Source organism: Madurella fahalii, assembly GCF_045866475.1.
Source record: "Madurella fahalii IFM 68171 DNA, scaffold_1, whole genome shotgun sequence".
Classification (NCBI taxonomy): Eukaryota; Fungi; Ascomycota; class Sordariomycetes; order Sordariales; genus Madurella; species Madurella fahalii.
In genome coordinates, this window is record NW_027263971.1 from 4391620 (window position 1) to 4411979 (window position 20360).

Here is a 20360-nt window from a genome sequence, read left to right on the forward strand (position 1 = left end):
GTCTATCCGGACCGCTAATATGGATCTGACAGGATCCGGCCGCCGTAGTTGATCCGGGCCGCTGCGAGTGGCTTACGAGGACAGCTTCCAGCTGCCAGAGGTGGAAAGTATTGGTTTGCACAAAATCGAATCCGTGGACTGGTGAGAATGAACGGAAAGTAGGATTTTCTTCATTCTTCCCCGGGGTGGGTTTAGGATAAATTTGCGAATGGATTTGGACCATTAGACAGTTTCCGATTTATAGCGCCGTAGTTGCCCCTCATCATTCGGAGGGGCAATGGCAGCTCTACCCCTTTGACCGCCGTTGGCGAAAAAAAAAATAAACTAAAACAGATCGTCTTCCTGTCGTCCCACCCTCTAGGTTTCCCTGAAGCTGCTCCATAGTGTTGAGTGTGCGGCCTTTCTTTTTCGCTATCGATTGGCCCGTATTTACCTGAGTTGCTATTGAAAAGTGCCGACAACATGTCTGTAAGTCAAATGTCGCTGACACTCGCCGCCCGTCCGCCATGGCTGACTCACTGGGCCCTCCAGACTTCTTTCTACATCGAAAACAAGAATGTCGGCAACAAAGCCGAGAGCGAAGACTGGAGGAGTAGGAGATCACTCCGCTGCCCTTTGCGCATCCAGCACGCACTAACTCGGGACCAGTTCGTGGCTACAACCCGCTGACCCCCCCCAACCTCCTTCAACATGAAATCCCTCAGACGGCCAAGTCGAAGCAAACCGTTCTCCAGGGCCGCGAGGAGGCCGTCGCTGTTGTCAACGGGACTGATGAGAAGCAGAGACTGCTGGTGGTTATTGGGCCCTGCTCAATCCACGACCCCCAGGCCGCGCTCGAGTACTGCGACATGTTGCTGAAGGAGAAGGAGAAACACAAGGATGAGTTGTTGATCGTGATGCGCTCGTACCTTGAGAAACCGCGCACGACGGTGGGGTGGAAGGGCTTGATCAATGACCCGGATATTGACAACAGCTTCAAGATCAACAAGGGCCTGCGGTTGAGCCGGCAGCTGTTTGTTGACCTCACATCCAAGGGCATGCCCATTGCCAGCGAGATGCTGGACACCATCAGCCCCCAGTTCTTGGCCGACGTGCTCAGCGTCGGTGCTGTCGGCGCAAGGACAACCGAGAGCCAGCTCCATCGCGAGCTGGCCAGCGGCCTGAGCTTCCCCGTGGGCTTCAAGAACGGCACCGATGGGAGCCTGACAGTCGCTGTTGACGCTATTGGCGCCGTCAAGCACCCCCATCACTTCCTGTCGGTAACGAAACCTGGCGTCGTGGCCATCGTGGGAACCGTTGGCAACGAGGACTGCTTCGTAATTCTGCGTGGCGGCACCAGGGGCACCAACTACGATGCGCAGAGCATCGCGGAAGCCAAGGCGGCGCTTAAGAAGGCGGGCTTGCGGCAGCGCTTGATGGTGGACTGCAGCCACGGCAACTCGCTGAAGAACCACAAGAACCAACCCAAGGTTGCCGCAGCATTGGCCGAGCAGATCGAGAATGGTGAGGAGGGTATCATGGGCGTCATGATCGAGAGCAACATCAATGAGGGTGAGTCGCTCCCCAAGCCGCTATCGCCGCCGCGCACTTCTGACTTGGTATGCAGGCAACCAAAAGGTTCCCAAGGAGGGCAAGGAGGGCCTCCAGTATGGTGTCAGTATCACCGACGCCTGTATCGGATGGCAGGACACAGTCGAGGTCCTAGATATGCTCGCTAAGGCGGTGAAGAAGAGGCGGGAAGTGCTGAGCCTAAACGGGCATCACTGAAACGGCCTAGACAGAGACGCTGCGAGGTGATTTTTGAATCTGTAAATAGGGATCTCTTCGATAACGGGCGTTAGCAGGCAGGCATAGATTGATTGCTTTTCTTCAAGAAGAATGCTGCTGGCCCCTCTTACCACGTGCTTCTCTGGCCGACCGAGTCCGGTAATCGACCTCTAGTCCACAAGATAAACCATGGACGGCCTGATCTTGCCCTCTTGCCCTTATACCCCCGCAACGCAGCAACACGATCTCGAAGCGCGAGCAGAACCATCAAAGCGACGACTTGACATCACCCCCATAGTTAATCCTCCTCAGCATACTCCGGTTCAACTCACCCACGCTCTTCACTCCCGCTAAACCCATCGACTGGTCAATATCAGCAAGCAGTCCCGCCAGCACGTGCCTCGCCCCTTCACTCCCGGCAATCCCCAGACCATATATTACCGGCCTCCCAACCAGCACCGCCTTTGCTCCGAGCGCCAGCGCCTTGATCACATCCGCCCCCGTCCTCACCCCCGAGTCGAACAGGACGGTTAGCCTCTCCCCCACCGCATCGACAATCTCGGGCAACATCTCCAAGCTCGGCACCGCCCCATCCAACTGCCTCCCGCCGTGGTTACTCACGATAATCCCATCGACCCCGCACCTCGCCGCCATCAGCGCATCCTCAACGCTCAACACCCCCTTGAGCACGATGGCCCCGCCGTCCTCCCCCCACATCCGCCTCAGCGCTGCTAGGTCCTCCCAGCGGTGGGCATGCCCGGAGAAGACCTCGGCCGCCCACATGCGGCTGGCGGCGAGGACGTTGTCCTCGACGGCGTCGGCGCCGTGCCGGGCAGCGAACTGCTCGCGGAAGACGCCGTCGCTGAAGCCGAGCGCGTTGCCCTCGCCCACCGCGAAGGGCAGGTACCCCGTGTCGAGGTCCAGCGGGCGCCAGGCCATGGTGAAGGTGTCGAGGGTGACGACGAGCACGTCACACCCGGCCTTGCGGGCGCGGCCGAGGAGGGAGGAGGTCAGGGTGTCGGAGAGCGGCCAGTAGAGTTGGAACCAGCGCGGGGGAGGCTTCTCGGCGGCGGGGAGCGGGACGCTGTCCATGGCTGCGGCGACGGCTTCGATGGGGGTGCTGGCTGCGGTGCTGTAGATGAAGGGGACGCCGAGCGAGGCGCAGGCTGTCGCAACGCCCGGTTCGGCGGACGGGTGGTAGGCAGATTGGACACCTACTGGGGCCATGAGGAGTGGTGTGCCTGGGTTGATTTCGTTAGTTCAACTGACTTGGTTTGGGCTCCCGTACTCATCACACCCTCCTCCCCCTCCCCCCCCCTCTCCTTCTCTTTTTTCTGATACCTACTATAGGTTTTGCCGAACAAAGTCACGCGAAGATCACGGGGCAAGGTCGGCCGCAGCATGCGTGGAATCAGTTTCCACTGGCGGAACGCGAGCCGGTTGGCGTGCATCGTTGCTTGCTCTCCGGCACCGCCAGAGACATAGTTGAAGCCTTGGGGCGTCATGGCCTTCTTAGCCTCCTGCTCCAACTTGTTCGGATCGGTCGTGACAATGGGCATCTTGCCGCCGATGAGGGCCTGGGCATAGAGATCAAACTGGTACTGGCCGTACAGCGGTCTTTCGCCGTTGCTGCCGCTTCCATTATCACCAGGTTCAGCCATATCTCCTCAGATTCCTATAACAGTAGATTTCCGCTTCGTAGAGAATTATGAAGCCGGTGGTAGATTCCCACCAGATCTAGGCAAGACGATTATGGACTTTCCCCGCACCATCTTTCAGGGATGAGTGTGGGGCCGTAGGAATTCACCGACGGTTTCCTGTGATCCTTGCAGGAGGTAACGTACGGTACCGGGTGTGTGAAGAAATCAGAGCCACAGCTAATGCTGAGGGCGCGTATACTAAGAGGTACATCCATCCCATCTGTAGGTCCCTCGATGTCGTGACCTACTCCAACCCAACGCCCGACTCTACCCCGGACCCGAGCCGTCGAACCACAACGCCGATGTGCTGCCTGATCTTGGGGATATGTGCCTGGTGAGGATACGCCTCATCTTCGAAGATCCATAGGGCACAATGTTCTGTAAATCTCGTGTGCCACTTCCGCGGTGCGATACCGTCACGAGACGTACCCGGCCCTCAAGCTTCCACTCCCACTACAAACCTTCAGGGTTCTGTCCTCCAATATCGTCCCAATAGTGTACAACTGCTATCCTGTCTCCCTTCCGATTCGGCCTTACGGCTTGATAGACCACAGTTCTCGTGACCTACACTCTGTCAGTCGAGGTAACCGGCAAATGGGAAATACCGAGCCATCGCGAGGAAGAGTACGTACCAGCCCATTTCTCTTATCTTCTTGGAGTTGGTCTGCGACCCCTTTTTGTCGCTTGTCCAAATCGCCAATGCCTTGCTGCAGGACGTAAACGCTTCGAGCAGCTCCTTCATCCTGTTACACTTCATAAATTCCTGGGCCACATCCGAGCCCTTCTCAGCAATTACCGCGGCGAGCTCCATGCACTCCAGGAGGTTGTCCCGCGAAAGGGACGTTCCCGCAAAATGCAGGCAACTGATATAAGCCAGTACTGTCTCTGGGATGTAGGCCTCGCGAAGTTCTCGGAATTCGTTGTCAACTACCGCCACTCCGTTAGTCCCCAAAACCTCAGTATCACGCAAAGGCGCTCTTTCTCACCATCATTCGATACCAACAGCCAGTTCTTGAGCACCGGCTGCATGCATGCCTTGGCCGAGCGCACCTCTTGGCTGGTGTGCTGCCACATCTCGCGCGACTTGCTGGGTTTCCTGGAACCGACGATGTTAGCCCATGATTCCGACTCGAGAGCCGCGAGACGGAGAACATACTCCCTGCTGAGCCCAGCCAACGAGGACAGAGTCTCCATCGAGTCCAGAGCGCGGACAAGACACTCAAGCTCCCACACATTCCGAACAAGCGTGATCAGCTTATCCTTGGTCAGACTGCAAGTCTCCAGGAACTCGGCTGGAAAATCAGCATTGGCGAACTCGTCGAACCAACCCGGTCCGGCATCTTCGCTAGCCTCCCTGACTGCGATAGGCGTTTTTATCCTGATGATTTCTCGACCAGAGATGCGTTCGCTGAAGGCGCGAGCGGCGCGCAGGCGCATGCTTTCTGTGGGTCGTTAGCATCAAACAGTGGAACGGAAACTCGGAGCAGCTGGGGACTGACTTAGGAAGTACTTGTAGATACGGATGGCGTAGGTGCATGTCTCCTCGAACAGCTCCGGAACAAGCATGAGCCACTCCATGGAGCGAATGATCACGTCGTCATCCTTGTCGACAAATTCAGCATCCTCTCCGAAGAAATCCGGTTTAACGACGCGGCCGTATTTCAGTGTTGGCGGTCCGTTCTCAAGGATCTTAAACTGCCCCTTGGCCCCGCAGCGCAGCGACTTGTCCTGAACGTCGTCCAAATAGATTTGTGGCTGACGCTTGACAAATTCGGCCAGATTGAGCCCAAGCTTCCGCATGATAGTGAGCTGGTGCACGCGGGAATCATTATCGTCGATGTGAATGAGGTTTCTACTCAACGTCTCGTACAGCCGGGTGCCGTGCAGCTTAGAACAATACAACGGTATCATTTCCTCGAGCTTGGCGAGGCGGAGATAACTGATGTAGGCCGCGATGATGTGTTCTTGAGCTTGATGCCGCGTTTGTAGGGGTCCGCTGTCTTTTGTGAAGCCGCCGAGGCGGTCGAGGGTGGAGACGATGATGAGAACGTGGGCAAGTATCCGGAGACCGTCGTGGTCTGCTAAACCGAAATACTTGTTCTGGTTGAAGCTCTCAAGAAGAGGCAAAGAAATCTCAGGAAGCAACTTTGACTTGTCTTTCAGGTTTGCATGTCGGGACAACACCAGGCCCTGGTGGAAGAGGTGCCGATCTACTTCGTTCGCAACGATAGCGCCTTGCAGCGCCTTTGAGGTACGTATCGCCTCTTTGCTAGTTCTCGGATCCGTCTCTAATGAGGCGACGAGGCGCTTGCCAACGGTCATGGGATCGCTGTGGTGCACGACCGCATTGAACGCGGGGAACTGCTGAACAACCTTTGCCGCTTCTTCGCCGCCGTGCTTGGCCAGAAAAGAATCGAACTGTGTCCTGAGAAGAGCGTTGTAATGTGCAAAAAGGAAGTCATCCCACGACTTGGACACCTTCTCGACGCTGGCGATATCACCAGCCAGCAACCCGTAGACGGCCCTGTCATATTCGCTTGTCCCGCCGGTCTGAGCGGTGGCATAGCACATCCGTCTCCATAGAATTAGAGAGCTTGGGTCGAAGTCTGCCTGCTCTTCATCCTCGGGGTTGGAGAGCGGCAGCGGGGAGATTGATGCGGCTCTCCAGAGCTCTGTTCTCACCGCACACCACTCCCTAATTTCGGCCATGGAACAACCCCGGCGAAGCATCTCAAAGCACCCCAGCCAAATGGCGCGTTCGAAGAACTCGTCCTGGGACTCCAGCTTGCGAGCTTGACGTGTGATGGCATCCGGATCGAGCTGAGTGATGAGAGTGTTTGAACCCAAATGCGACTGGGCTGCGGCAGCGTCGTTTGGATCCAGGACGCCTTGGTATCCGTTGACACTCTTCTGCAGTTTGATTTTGTGACGGGTATGGAGCCAGCCGTGCGCCAGTATGTCCCCTCTCTCGGCGTTCTGCTGGAGCTCACTCACAACCTCGTCAATGGGCGGCCCATGGCTCGCACTGCTCTGGAGCCACTCGAGCACAATCTTTCTTTCACGGGCGAGCGAGTCGGCCACCATGAATTCGTCCCACCACTGGCCCCGCGTCCGAGCCGACGAGTCGTTGACTGTCCTCTGCGACGCTGCGGTGGCATCGCGGTATCTCAAGGGCAAGATTCGCCGCAGGAGATCCCATGTCTGCGCCTCCTCTTCCACTCGCTGCACCTCTTCGGGGCCGGCAGTAGCCCGCCCGTCGTCAACTTCGTCAATGTCCATGTCGGCCGAGCCTGCCCTCTGCCAACTTCCCCTTCGTACCGATCGGTCCTGGGATTGGCGATCACGCAGCCGGTCTGCCCTCTTCCGAGTGTAGGCATAGTACGAGTCGACTAGCTTGAATACTTGAGCACGCTTCTCCGCGGGCGATCCCCTAAGGTTCGTGTTGTAGCGGTCGAGCTGCGCTGCGAAATAGTCGACCTCCTCGCCAACCTGGATGGTGCTCTCTTGATATGTGGCCTCGAGGTCCGCAATCTCGTCACGCGCGGGTTCTATAGCCGCGTAAGCACCTCGACACGGATGGCGCTAGCTTGATGTACGGGGTTAACCAACCTTGAACAGGACTCGGCGAGGGCGACTGGGAGGCCGCATCGAAATCCTAGGATTTGGCAACGTTAGGAACAACTAATCGCACAAGTATGGACGATTTGAATGGAGGCTCACAAATGATGGCGCCATATTTGACGGAGGCCTACGGCTGATAGACTTTGTTGTGCTTGGATCGGTGTGGTGGTTAGCTGGTTAATTTGGTGGCGGGTGGTCCAGGTTTTGAAGAGGTGTAGAGCTTCGGCAAGTCGGCCGCTTCTCTACCGCATTCTGCGGGATTGATTGGCGATTTCCCCAATGGTGGCAGAACTGGAAGCGATGTCGTTTCTACCCAGGCCGCTCGAGGCACAGAATCGCTCAATCAGCAGACGCCGAGGTACTCTTCTTCCGTTGAGAACGCGGGTCGCGTCAGATGCGGCTCGAAAAATCGGGCAAGGGCCAATCGAGAGCTGTCACTGGCGCCAGCGACAACCAGCATCTTCCGTTGTCCAGTAACGTACTGTACTGTGCACCTCTTGGCCCATAGGAGCACGGATCTCTTAGTGGCTACAGCTGTTGTGCAACAGCTCATATGCCCCCACCTTCCCGCCCGGCCCGGGGGAGTGGGGAGGTGGGTTAGAAAAGTCTTCCAGATCGAAAATTTTAATCCTTTTCCTCTTCTCTCATCAATGTCAATGGCATTCATATTAGAGTCTCGGAACAAGACCATCACTGCTTGTTCAGGTCCATGCGGCCTCACGCGCGCTCAATGATAGCCTAGAGGAAACCCAGCACCTTCCTTCAAAGTTACCTGGCGCCTCTCGGGGTTCTTCAGGTGGACATATTTGGATGTGTGATACATGACGTTAGGTATCTTCTCACTGTATGCCCTTTCTCCTCTGCTCCATCTTCAACCGCAACAGGTTTGCCTTGGGGCAACTGACAGTCACCGCATTATCCCCGTTCCTCTCGTAGAATGCCTGGCAGCACTCGTAGAGCGCATCCACGAACTTAGCACATTTGGCCTCATTATAACCGTTCTTTGTTAAGCAGTCTGTGGGTCAAAGTGAGTACCACTCCTGGCGCTTCAAGTGACGGCAGAAAACTGCAGCCCTGGAAGGGCTGTAACATACCTTGTATCGCGCACTAAGAGGGCCAGACACACATGTCAGCATGAAAACCATTGTGTTCTTCCGCGATAGGACGGACCGCACGGGGATGGCAAGGAGGGTTGCTCTTGAGGTCTTGCTCAAGCGTCTGTGCCACAATCATTCAATTAGTTCTCGCGGCCAGAGGCATGAAAGAAGCAACATTTATCACTGACCATTGCTGCGGTCGTCTCTGTCGGATATGGGCGAGCCTAGATGTGCGATTATTTAATCTAGTTCCAGGGCATGTGCTTTGCAACTGGTGACGGGTGGCTTTTAGACAGTCGGAATGTTGCATTGCGCCCCTGAAGGTTGTGATGGATGATGTCAGGAATCCAATCCGGGGCCGCTAGTTCACGAGTGTACGTGCAGCTGGAGAAGCTCCCGTCATTGTTGGCCGGGTGTTCAAACTAGGTACCGGACGGCGGTAAAGAGTGTTCCCGCGCCACTCTGTGGCTATTAGGTAGCAGTGCTGCCTTGTCGTGCCCAAAAACTAGCCAAAGGCAACCTCCGCTGTGCCGGGCAGAATACCTCACAGACAGCTTGCAACACCCGGGGAGACCAGCCCTGCACAAGGCGTGTTGTCAAAGGAACTTCTTTACCGCCTGCGGGTTTCATCAACAAACCGCCAATCCCGGACTTTGATTGTTGACAAAGTTTCACCTGAGGCTTTGATTCACGTTTCGACTTGCTTCCCTTCACTTCCGGTCTTCTCTCTGCCTCCTTGCCGCCATTTTGAGCTGGTCGGCGAACTTTCTCTGCGAAGAACCCAAGCCTCTGACTTCTGGAACTTTTGTTCACCCCACCACAACGCAAGCCCACCGTTTCCCCGCCACCACAGACCCATCCCACCTCAATCCCCCCGTCGTCGGTCAGACCCCGCCAAAGCCAAAGTCTCGATAAATACCACAGCCATTCAGCAGCGGCTCATTTTTTTTTTTATTTTTTTTTTTTTTTTTTGCCTTTGCGTAGGCAAACAAAGCCATCCCAAACATCGGTGATCCAGCGCTTGCTCAGGTATATCTCTCTCGCCTGTCTCTCCGCCTGAAGCGTGTAGACCCGGTGAAACTTCGCCTTGGCACGTTCCCCCGACCGCTGTCTATCGCCCGTCTCCCGTCTCCCGAAGCAGCTAACGCAAGTAACTTCCCAACAGTCTAGACCTTTTTTTTTTTTTTCAGACTATCCAACTTACCGCGTCCAAGCGAGAGAACCCAGCTTCTCCGATCACGATGGCCGATACCGCCGAGAACGGAAGCCCCGGCCAGCAGCCAGGCGCCGAGTCCCACCCCGCGGCCGGCGCGACCGAGCACCTTAACATCAAGGTGACGGACAACAACAACGAGGTCTTCTTCAAGATCAAGCGTAGCACCAAGCTCGAGAAGCTCATGACGGCCTTTTGCGAGAGGCAGGGCAAGACCCTCGCCTCGGTCAGATTCCTGTTCGAGGGCCAGCGGGTGCAGCCAGGCGACACTCCGGATACTGTGAGTTTCTTCATGGAACTTTTCTTCCCCCCGGCTATCTATTAACGCATGCTTTTTTCCCCCCATTTAGCTGGAGATGCAAGACGGCGACACTCTGGAAGTCCACCAAGAACAAGTCGGTGGATGCTGAGTGACCGAGATCGGGATACGGAAGATAAGCAGTTGTTGGCCGGCGACTACGCGGATGTGCAATTGCGGGGCAGGGGTTGCCATGGTTGGGTTATGGGATAAAACATACTTTAGTTGGGAGGGAATACCAAGGGGCGGGTTGCAATTATGGGGATCTTGTCGCTGCGCTCCTGCCAGCAATCTTCCTGGCGCATTCATGGAGCCGATACCTGGGACATAGGTGAATTACCACCTTAGACTTCGCATTCTATTTTCTACCTTTTGTGGTGTTGTTCTTTTGGGTGCGTGCCCTTGACACTTTCCATCCTGTGCCCAGGGGGGTTGAACACGGATCAAGGAATCACCCCCCCCCCCCCAACTGGAAAGGTGAGGACGCCTCACGCACACCATCACCGGGCAGACAGGGCCGTATTCGAGGTGTTGCAAAGTCCGACTCAGTCTCATTACATACTAGAGAAGCCAAACAAACGCCCACGCTTCGCATCCCACCCAAACCGGCTCAGAAAAGCAAACAATTAAACAACCAAACAACCCATTACGCCTTCAACTCCATCTCCATGCACTTGGTACACAGAACAACCGTCTCTCCAGGCGCACCCCGGCCTTCCATGGGGAAGATCTGGCCATCATCAAACCCGCCATTGCAAGTAGCACATCGGAAGCACTCGTCATGCCACTCCCCGCCCAAGGCCCGGATATACTGGCCGACCACGGCCTTCCTGCACTTGCGGCACTTGGGGGCCCTCCGCTCGGTGCGCTTCGTCTGGCAGGACACGCACCACGCATAGCCGTCCTTTTCGATATGCGTCATGCCCCGCTCGAAGGGGTCGCCGCACTCGGCGCAAAAGAAGTGGCCAAAGTGCCAGTGGGCGCCCAGCGCCACCACGTGCTCGCCCATGATGGGCGTCTTGCAGTGCTTGCAGCGGGGCGCAAACAGCTCGTGCCAGTCGAGGTGGCAGTAGAAGCGCAGGCGCTCGTCGCCGTCCTCGGCCATAGTCTCGCCGGGCTCCTCGGGGAGCACCTCGCCCCTAGCGCGGCGGGCGATGCGTTCGAGGCGGGCCGCGCGGTGGGCGTCGGGCTCGGGCGAGATCTCGAGGGCCTCGAGAGATGTGCCGCACGAATAGCACCTGAAGCACTGCGGGTGGAAGCGTTCGGAGCTGCCGGCGAGAGATACGAAGCGGCCCTCGATGAAGTCGCCGCATTCGTGGCAGCGGGCGGTAGCACGGCTGCCGACCGGTCTCGGAGCTGGCGACCAGTGCCCGCGAGGACGTTCGGGCTGCCGGATTCGAGGGCCCCCTTTTTGGGGGGTGGGAAGCGGCCGGCGGGAGCCACCGGCCGTCGTGCTGGAACTGTCGTCAGGGGTCACAATAACGGGTATGTTGGGGCCATCACCTGCTCCCTCCGGCTCGATCACAATGGCGGGGCCGGAAGACGGGGAAGAGTCAGAGTCAGACACCGCAATCACGGGCACGGAAGGCCCATCTACTTGAATAGCGGGCGGAGGTGGCTGTGAGCCTCGTGAGCGTGACGGTGACGGTGACGGTGACGACGACGGCGATGGCGAGGTCGCAGAATCATTAGTAACCGAGATAGCAGGGATCGTTTTCGACTGCTGCTGCGACTGCTGGTGGCCGAGTCCGCCTGGGACGAGGCAGGGCGGGTGTTTTCCGGCTCGCCCAATTCTGGACTCTTCTGACTTGTCGTCAGTAGCCTCCCCTTGGGGCTTCCAATCTCTATCAAAGCTTACGATAGGTCGACCAGGGCTATCGCTGACAGCGGACGGCGTCGGAAGCTTGGAGCTGCGGTCTTTCAGCCTCATGCTGGTGGCCTGCCTGATCTCGTCGCTGCGGATCTCCATGCCGTGCTTGCGAGGCACGTTATCAGGTGACGGGGTGGAGCGCGCGTTGGTGGTGTACACGGGGTTCCGAGACTGAGATGGAGGGTTGTGATGTATCTCTCTCTTGGAGACCAAGCTCTCTGGCGACGGAGAGGAGGCGTTTGTGGTAGACGGGCCATTGGAGGCGAACTGGACCCGATTCAGGGGGTTCTTTGGCTTTGGCCGCAAGGGACAAGCGTTGTCCTGCGCCGGGTTCTGAGGGTGGCCGGGGACCTGACCATCTGGCTCTTCCCAGATCTGATCTCCCGAGAAGGGCTTTTCGACCTCGCCACTGATGTTTCTCTTTAGGCTGCTTCTGCATCGCCCCCCGTATATTGGAGCCGGACCGCTCGTAATCCCGCCGTATGATTTGGAGCCACGGGGCTCGGTCGATCCATTCCGCGCACTGTCGAGACTCTCCCGAGCAGACTCACTCGCACCATGCGCTTGACGAGAAGAGGAAAACGAGGTACGGCTGCCGACCGGCCCGGTGCCATCGCCTTCGGCAGAACTTCCGGATACTGAGCTCGAAGTAGGGTCCCGCGCAAGGCCTGTTGGGGCGACGTCGCTTCCGTACATACCCGCACTCGCGGTGCGGGCATGTGCGTAACTATTCTTGCGCAAGTGCGGTCGATATCGGTAGGGCGCGCCCGGCTGGGGTACTCGGCTTGGATTTTGGTGTTGCCAGACCAACTCAGCTGCCTCGTTGAGGGCGGCTTCGTGAAGGCGCTTGTCTTCGCTCGTCTCTTGGTCGTCCTCTTTGCCTTTGTCCGTCTGATCTTTGAGATCCATATCCTCCATGGCCTGTCGCAGACTGAAGGCCTCCTCTTTCTCCATCCAGCGTTGGCCGCGCTCGATATAGGTTGCGCTGGGGACGACCTCTGACGGTTTCAGTGGCTGTACTGGCCGATCGGGATAGTAATCCTTGCCGCGGTTCGCTGTTGAATACCTCGACGCGACACTCCCGGAGATTGACGGGCGGATGACAGAGGGGGGCACGCTGCTGGCGTCTGATTGTGCTCGTTGATGGGTGGGGTGGCGGCTTAATGAAGTTTCCGAAGGGGACGAGACCGCAGCAGGCGACCGGCCATTCACAGACAAGCCGAGGCTATCATACTTGGAGGCAGGCGGAGGACGGGCGCCTACAGGTCTGTTGGTTCTGTGTTTACGCAGGTCTGCGAGATAAGCAGCTGCAGTTGCACATCAGCAAATGACCGGACGTCTCACTCAACCCCTATTCCGGATAGCGACCGGAGAGCAGCAAAAACGTACCGAATTGTTCGTTTGTCATGTAGGACGGTGACGGCGGCGTCACCTTCCGGTTCGAGCTCCGTTCCTTGGACTTGCCTTGGGTGAACATGGCTGCTCTCGAACAGCGCTGCAGCTGCAGGCAGCAAGGTGATTGAGATGACGCTGGCTGGGATGCAATTTTGGGAGCGAGAATGGCTTGGGCGGATGCAGTCGGTGCAGTCGGTGCAGCAAAGCAGCCGGGCCCGTGCCGTTGATGACCGTGCCGTTGATGAATATATTTATGCACCCTCCTCAGAGGCACGGGACGGAAGAGATAATGTTTATCCCGTCTGTCTCAGCGTCCACCGAGGTTGCCAGGCAGTCCGAAGGGCCACAACAGGGCAGCGAAGAGGGAATTAATGAGTCAAGGAGACTCTAGGCCCGGGCGCACATCCGGTGAGGTGGAACAAGCCGGATGGCTGGTCATGACAGCGATTGACGGCGTGCGATTGGGCCACGCAGCAAGACAAACATGGTTGTTCCCACAGCGACGCATAGGGCGGGAGGTGGGAAGCGCCTGCACAAGAACGGGATTGGAGAGGTACGTACCATGCCGGAGAGCGCCAAGAGCTGAGTGGTCGAGTCCCAACCACACGGGGCCAGGAATGTCTCACGTCCCGCACGCAACAATTCTGTCTGTTCAACATCACCTCATCCGTGAATCAGCAAGTCGGATCGTGAACACTTGTTGATGACACAATTCCGAGCCGCCAGGCCCGCATCCAGGGCTCTACCAACCAGCTCGGCCGAGGTGACGGTTCGGGTTTGGTTCCACTCCAGCCGAATTCCGTTTTGGGCCGTGCTGCCCAACCGCCACCCACGATGTTGGGAGCGTACTAGAGTTAGTGTACAATCCTTCCCCGCATCCAGGTGTGCTCCACTGCAAGGATGAACACGAAGGAACCGTCAGACCTGGAAAGGCTACACTACCATTGCCCTGTCCACCATGAACATTCTCTGCCGAGAGTTATTCCCGGGAAGCGTTTCCATTTGGGTCGCTTAACTGTGTACACACCAACGCTGCCTTAAGGTATCGTGCCTGAATCCAAAGACCAAACACACGAGATTTTCTGCTCCTGTGCTTCTTCCCACGTATTCTCTGTGTATCTGCGTCCATCTCGTCTGCCAAACGAAGCCGCTCCGTCGAGAACGATCGATCTTCGAGAACAGCCAAGAATGAAGCTACTGCATGGCGGTTCCGCCCCGCTAGGGGCGGCTTCGATCCCCCGTGGGCATGGTGAAGGTGGGTGGGGATGAGTAGCGGCAGGGTGCTTCGCTGCTTCGGCCGTCTACCGGAGTCGCGAGCCACACTCGGTATATCTCCGAGTTAAGTTTGTAAGCTAGTTAGTATCCGCGGTGAGGAGGGTGATTTATCTATTCAAGCCTACGTCGGGACTGCTTTGCGACGTTTTTCTTGGCCACTCGCCACAGCGTTCCCCAACTCAGAGTTGTTGTTGCCTTTCCCTGTTGGAAAAAAACAAAAAATAAAAGTCTTTAAAAATCCTGATGATCTCCTGAAACTGGCTTAGTTCATCTCTTTTCCCACACTGGTCCCTAATTCAACCGAAGGACTGCAATGCCTCAACGCGCAGTGTCCCCAGGCAAAGCCGGTGCCTTAGCCCCTGAATCGGCGTTCGCTTCGGCCTCGCCCCGTGACGGTACCCATCCCGATCTTCAAGGCGAGAAAACGAGTGGATCGGAAGACAGTCCTATCGAGACAGATGGCTCGGCCGGAGAGGCAGAGTTTAAGGAGGGGGGTTATGGCTGGTTAGTCGATTGCAGAACAGACACCTTCCCACCTACGCCCTCTCTAACGTGGCTTGACAGGGTCGTTGTCGTCTCAGTCGCGTTAGTCAATGCTCATACTTGGGGACTCAATTCGTCGTACGCCATCTTCCTCGCTCACTACCTGCGGTCTGGCACCATTATTGGCTCTTCTCCGCTTGCCTTCGCCTTTGTGGGCGGTTTGTCCATATCGATATGTATGGCTGCTGTCTCCCATTAACGCCAGAGAGGCGCGCTGACAACTGCTTCGGCAGCACTCCTCGTGTCTCCGATAGTCACTTGGTGCATTGGGCGGTACGGGACAACATTCAGTTTGCGGATTGGTGTTGTGCTAGAGGCGTAAGTGTCCAACCGCCCGGGCTCTCGTTTACGCGCGATATTGACACGGTAATTGCTAGAATATCCTTCATTGGCGCTTCGTTCTCGACCCACATATGGCATCTCCTGCTCAGCCAGGGCATCTGCTTTGGTGTAGGGCTAGGCTTCTGCTTCACATCAACCGTAGGTGTGGTCCCCCAGTGGTTCACCAAACGGCGCTCGTTCGCAAACTCGGTAGCCACCTGCGGCTCCGGTTTTGGCGGTCTCATCTACTCGCTGGCCACCAATGCCATGATCTCGAACCTCGGCCTGGCTTGGGCATTTCGCATTCTGGCAATTCTGGCCTTTGTGATCAATGGAGCATGTAGCTTGGTCCTGCGCGACAGGAACAAGGCGGTCGGCGCCGTCCATGTCCCCTTCCACAAAGCTCTCTTTAAGCGAGCCGAGTTTTGGCTCTTCGTCGGCTGGGGATTCTTTAACCTCATGAGCTATGTCATTGTCGTCTTCTCCATTGCCGATTATGCCCAGCAGGTGGGTTTTACGGCGAGCCAGGGGTCGCTTGCAGCGGCTATTTTCAACCGTAAGTCTATAGCACTAGCAGCTCTCCTGTGCCTCTGGCTAACTTTACGTCTCTGATGCTTTAGTATCCCAAGGCATTGGCAGACCTCTGATAGGGCTGGCCAGTGACAAGCTCGGGAGGATCAATGTTGCCGCACTAGGGACCCTAGTCGCCGGCCTCGCTGCCTTCTTTATTTGGATCTTTGCTGGCACTCATTACGCGGGCCTCATAGTCTATGTTCTTTTTGGTATGTTTGCCGGTATCGTTTGGCCATGTGTTGCTCCTGTTGGAGCCGAAGTCGTTGGAATACAGTTGTTACCTGCCGGTATGGGCTGCTGCGCACCGCTGTGGTCGCGACTGAGACGCTAACTCGAGGTACCAGCCTTGTCAATATACTGGCTTGTTTTGGTCCTGCCAGCCACTTTGTACGTCGTTGACCCCGTTTCCCTTTTTCTCTTATTTCGCCCCTAATCCCTATGAAATTGCTGACCGCCAATTGTAGCGCCGAGGTGATCGGTCTAAGTCTGAGAACCTCAGGTATCAACGGCTACTTTAACGTGCAACTTTTCACCGGGACGATGTATATTGCCTCGTTCTTATCCCGTACGTTTAACTTTTCACGACGTAGTTAGCTCACCGTTTCGCTTCAGTCTGCTAACATCACCTGTAGTATGGATCTTGAGAAGTTGGAAATTGCAGCAGCTGGAATTATTGGGTTTGGGTGATGGGCAGCGTCCTGGACTGGTCCGTTCGTACCTGCTTGCGATGTTTACTGTCGAGCGGCTATAGGAACGATACCTTAGACATAAATCACATTGGAATATAGAGTTGTGTGTCATATCCATATCATCGGGCGATGGAAGCGTCTTCGGAGAGGGAAACATATTCCTAAAACTAACCCAGGCTCCACTCCTTAATCACACTCGTGCGCTTCTCGATAGCTCGATTGCCTTGGAAGCGGCCTCTTCAAAGTCATCAAATGCGTAGAGGGGTAGGCCGCTCTCCGCAATCAATTCCTGGCCCACTTTTTCATTTGTACCCCTAATTCGCACCACCACGGGAACCCGAGGCGACAGCTCCCTGAACGCCAACATCACCCCATTCGCAATCATGTCCCCGAGGGTCAAGCCACCGAAGATATTGACAAAAACCACCCGGACCCTCGGATCCCGCAGGATAACTTCGAAGCTCTGCTTCACCGTCTCGCTGGTCGCTTTGCCGCCCGTGTCAAGGAAGTTCGTGGCATTCCCGGAGAGTGCGTCAACTGTGTTCATGGCGAGCCCCGCGCCGTTGACCAGCGTGCCAATGGTTCCACTCCCCCCAAGCTTGATGTACACGATGCCATTTTTCTCGGCTTCCAGCGCGGATGGGTCTTCTGCTGCGGTATCCCGCAGTGCCTGCACTGCGGCCTGGCGGCCGCAGCTCCGATAAGCCGCATCGTCGAATCCGAAATGAGCTCCGACAACTTTGATCTCGCCCAAACGCTCTACAATAGAAGTGGTCAGCAAGAACGCCTCCTTCTCGTAGAAGATGGCCGTCAAGCCTTTAACAAGCCGGCGTAGCGATTCGACGATGCTCTCCTTTCGGCCCAGCTGCAGATGGTTTGCGATTCGATCGACGGAAAGCACATTGGGGCCACTGTGATAGTCGAACGGATGCCGCTTCATTGTATCGCGTAGCCGATCTTGTTCGACAGTCGGCGCAGCGAGGATGCAGGGAGACCGAGTAGAACGATCGATGCCAACGGCCAAGAATTTTCGAACACCAGAACCCGAGTAAGCGCCACAGTTGATCCCGCCTGCTTCGCGGAGCAGATCCAGGCATTTATCCTCAGTAATGTAGATGTGCCGTCGTTGCTGTCGACGCACCGTTAAAGACGGCTGCTCCCTTGCCGGAATTCTGCGGAGGGCCGTGTGGAACTGGCGGCGTTGTTCTCTTCCTGTACCACTGCCTGACAATGAACCCGTGGTGTTGCTTCTGGCATCTAATCTTGCCTTCAAGACAGGGCCAAATTGTGCGGGGTGGCTGATTACTGTCGCCCCGGCGGCCTCAAGCGCGGCTATCTTCATCTTTGCGTCTGGTTCCCCGGCAATAGTGAACGCCCCGGCGTGGCCCATAATCCGACCGGGCGCTTCGATGACGCCGGCGACGAGAGCGACTACCGGTCTGCCAGTTATATGTCAGTCTAGTGGAAGGAAAACCAATGATACGTCTCCCCACTCACTTTGGCGACACGGCCCTGAAATAGTATTCACGGACCCTAGCCGGCCTCAGTTAGTCATATCCAGAGCCCGAAAAGGCGCTCCCTGATGCGTACCAATCCGCAGCTTCTATTTCTCCCACCCCACCAATCTCCCCAATCAAAGCGATGGCATCCGTGTCGGGGTCATGCTCTAGTACAGCCAAGGCTTCCCTAAGATCGGTTCCGGGAAGGATATCACCGCCCACGCCTATACACAAGCTCTGGCCGAGACCTGCCCTGGTAGTTGAAGCGACAGCTTCGTAGCTAAGTGTGCCGGATTTTGCAGCAATACCGATCCTTCCAGGGCTAAAACATGGAAGCGGTTGGAAACCTAGGGAGAAGGGCCAAGTTAGTGTGGCTCCGCCGAGATTAAGTGGTCTTGGGCTGGCGAACCTATGCGGCATTTACCAATCGCAGATATGATGCCGGGGGAGTTGGGCCCGACAAGACGGGATTTTGATTGGGATTTCAGCATGGAATGAACCTTGGGAGAGGTCAGGAGACGGTTTGATAATATGTACTAGATGGGCTACAACGGCAGTGCTTACTCGAAGCATGTCATGCAAAGGGATGTGCTCGGCAACTGCTACTATAAGAGGGACTTCGGCCTCTATAGCTTCCTCAATCGCAGCCGCAGCCTGGTGGGCTGCCACATAGATGGCTGTGGCGTCTGGCTTCAACTGCTCCATTGCCTGCGCGTCTTACTGTTAGCTCCCGGCCGGATCCGGGGGGTATGGGCGGAAGCGGCAGACCGAGCGGACGGTGGGGAGAACAGGAAGGCCAAGATGTTCTCCGGTCCGGCAAGGTCTCACGCCGCCAACGATATTGGTGCCCCATGCAATGGAATCCGTAGCATTCGCCGTCGCCTTGGGCTCAGAGTCAGCAGACCGTATCAGTCACCTGGGAGACGCAGGCAAATCCCGGACCTGCTTTCCAGTGAAGCCTTGGAAGATAACACGAGTGTGGCCTCCGATTCGGAGATTGGGAAGTGTCTCAGCATAGCTCTGGAGTTTTGAAGTTGACCACAGGAACCGGCGGCGCTGGTAGTGCAGCCAGGGCAGGTTGCTCCGGGACTCATATCGACGTTGCCGAAGAACTTGATGCATTCTGAATGACTGTGGCGCCCGTGTCGTTCTTGTAGATGTTGTTTGACTGGCTCCTGGACGAAATGAAGCTGAATGCGGGAACGTGGGTTGAAGCGCTCCTGATCATGTCCGCCAGGAGCCGAGGGTCGATTCTGTGATCAACCAGACATGTGGTTCTCCGAGGCTCCTCCCCCCACACTTCACAACAATAACCCCCCTGCAAGTAGCATGCAGTAGTGGGGTCTCCACCGAAAATCACCACCGGAGCTCGCCTTTCACCCCTGTCTCGCTGCCGCTGCCGCCGCTGTTGTCGCTCTTTCTGGCCGGCGCTTCGTCCTTGTCTTTGAAACCCAGGTTCTTGAAGTCGTCCTTTGCCATGAGGTTGCTGGGACTCCGGTTAGTCTGCCTGAGAACCGGGATCATAAGGATAGTGCTCTCAAGGAAACCACGCACCGATCCATCCGGCACGTCAGGTAGGATTTCGCTAACAAGCGGCACTGGTCCTCGTTCACCCCCTTGACCTTCTTGATGCAACTCAAGTAGTTCATCATGACATCCTTGCACTCCCCTAAACTCCAAGCCATGAATGAGTATCTGAATCGCTGCCACCCACAGGTAAAGCGGCCAAACATACCGTCATGATCTAGTGGAAAGCTTCCCCTTTGCGGTCTTTAGAGAAGTAGACAGTTAGTTGGTAGCAACGTCGAACAGGGTCAACCTGCGCCCACGATGCCGAGCGAACTTACGGAACCGGCTTCGTGGTTGGCAACTGCCCCGGACTCCCAAAAGTGCTCATCTCGCCTGGGTTGCTACGTCAAGCGTCGATTGTTGATGGACGCAAAAAAAAAAAAAAAAAAAAAAAAAATTGGCCTTCAGGTAGTTCGCAGCCGGCGAAGGGGGCGAAACAGATTGCAATTGACAATAAGGAGCGGATGATAAGGCGCAAAGAGCAGCAATATCAGTGCTCTGTTGGATAGCTGCGTCCCGCCGTCTGCACGTTGTCACGTTGTTTAGGTGCCTTCTCGCGTCGGTTCCGGTCTATTGTTCGGATCGGATGATAGAGGCGGGCTTGCAATTCAGGGTTCAAGCCTGAGGCCCCAAAAAGCACAAGCACTTCACGCTGCGAGACCCCGGCTTCGACGCGCTTTGCCCGCATAAGACTTGGAAATTTGGTTGATGCGACGGCAAATCCACAACGGCCAAGTCTCCAATCGCCCCAATTTAATACATCGATTTTGTCTCGAGCTTGCCGACTCGCCAGACATACACACTTTGTGCTCTCCAACAGGCTATCGCTTCTCCCCTCCCTTCGTCACAACCAGGCGTCGGCTGGCCCGCTTTATTCTTGACGGCCGGTCCTCCGTTTCGTGTCGCATCGGCTGCTGTTGTCCGACTTTG

General features: G+C 56.4%; 9 protein-coding genes across 9 annotated transcripts; 3 read left to right on the top strand and 6 right to left on the bottom strand.

The window, feature by feature from the left end:
* Positions 1-462: 462 nt before the first annotated feature.
* ARO3 (3-deoxy-7-phosphoheptulonate synthase) lies at positions 463-1767 on the top strand (the record flags this gene model as incomplete). Its single annotated transcript, XM_071056783.1, has 4 exons — positions 463-468; positions 532-592; positions 649-1551; positions 1607-1767. The coding sequence occupies 4 exons, from the start codon at positions 463-465 to the stop codon at positions 1765-1767; spliced, it is 1131 nt and encodes a 376-aa protein (XP_070912884.1).
* Positions 1768-2034: 267 nt separating this feature from the next.
* Positions 2035-3428, bottom strand: MFIFM68171_01362 (FMN-dependent dehydrogenase; the record flags this gene model as incomplete). The annotated part of the gene is made up of 2 exons (XM_071056784.1): positions 2035-3008; positions 3113-3428. 2 exons carry the CDS (start codon positions 3426-3428, stop codon positions 2035-2037), a joined length of 1290 nt encoding a protein of 429 aa, XP_070912885.1.
* A 572-nt stretch (positions 3429-4000) lies between these two features.
* On the bottom strand, positions 4001-7202 carry NUP84 (Nucleoporin nup84; the record flags this gene model as incomplete). The annotated part of the gene is made up of 7 exons (XM_071056785.1): positions 4001-4031; positions 4100-4394; positions 4454-4563; positions 4624-4909; positions 4967-7015; positions 7077-7122; positions 7188-7202. The coding sequence occupies 7 exons, from the start codon at positions 7200-7202 to the stop codon at positions 4001-4003; spliced, it is 2832 nt and encodes a 943-aa protein (XP_070912886.1).
* A 725-nt stretch (positions 7203-7927) lies between these two features.
* On the bottom strand, positions 7928-8321 carry CMC4 (Cx9C motif-containing protein 4, mitochondrial; the record flags this gene model as incomplete). The annotated part of the gene is made up of 3 exons (XM_071056786.1): positions 7928-8103; positions 8183-8195; positions 8259-8321. The coding sequence occupies 3 exons, from the start codon at positions 8319-8321 to the stop codon at positions 7928-7930; spliced, it is 252 nt and encodes an 83-aa protein (XP_070912887.1).
* Positions 8322-9426: 1105 nt separating this feature from the next.
* On the top strand, positions 9427-9808 carry SMT3 (SUMO protein smt3; the record flags this gene model as incomplete). Its single annotated transcript, XM_071056787.1, has 2 exons — positions 9427-9678; positions 9749-9808. The coding sequence occupies 2 exons, from the start codon at positions 9427-9429 to the stop codon at positions 9806-9808; spliced, it is 312 nt and encodes a 103-aa protein (XP_070912888.1).
* A 534-nt stretch (positions 9809-10342) lies between these two features.
* Positions 10343-13043, bottom strand: MFIFM68171_01366 (LIM zinc-binding domain-containing protein; the record flags this gene model as incomplete). Its single annotated transcript, XM_071056788.1, has 2 exons — positions 10343-12873; positions 12956-13043. The coding sequence occupies 2 exons, from the start codon at positions 13041-13043 to the stop codon at positions 10343-10345; spliced, it is 2619 nt and encodes an 872-aa protein (XP_070912889.1).
* A 1506-nt stretch (positions 13044-14549) lies between these two features.
* MFIFM68171_01367 (Major facilitator superfamily domain-containing protein) lies at positions 14550-16424 on the top strand (the record flags this gene model as incomplete). The annotated part of the gene is made up of 8 exons (XM_071056789.1): positions 14550-14740; positions 14801-14955; positions 15013-15097; positions 15157-15656; positions 15721-15960; positions 16018-16060; positions 16138-16238; positions 16306-16424. 8 exons carry the CDS (start codon positions 14550-14552, stop codon positions 16422-16424), a joined length of 1434 nt encoding a protein of 477 aa, XP_070912890.1.
* A 128-nt stretch (positions 16425-16552) lies between these two features.
* MFIFM68171_01368 (Putative ATP-grasp subdomain 2) lies at positions 16553-18983 on the bottom strand (the record flags this gene model as incomplete). Its single annotated transcript, XM_071056790.1, has 7 exons — positions 16553-17801; positions 17860-17895; positions 17953-18208; positions 18271-18361; positions 18426-18569; positions 18630-18743; positions 18804-18983. 7 exons carry the CDS (start codon positions 18981-18983, stop codon positions 16553-16555), a joined length of 2070 nt encoding a protein of 689 aa, XP_070912891.1.
* Positions 18984-19217: 234 nt separating this feature from the next.
* On the bottom strand, positions 19218-19758 carry COX19 (Cytochrome c oxidase assembly protein cox19; the record flags this gene model as incomplete). Its single annotated transcript, XM_071056791.1, has 4 exons — positions 19218-19347; positions 19416-19530; positions 19597-19631; positions 19709-19758. 4 exons carry the CDS (start codon positions 19756-19758, stop codon positions 19218-19220), a joined length of 330 nt encoding a protein of 109 aa, XP_070912892.1.
* Between the last annotated feature and the right edge of the window lie 602 nt (positions 19759-20360).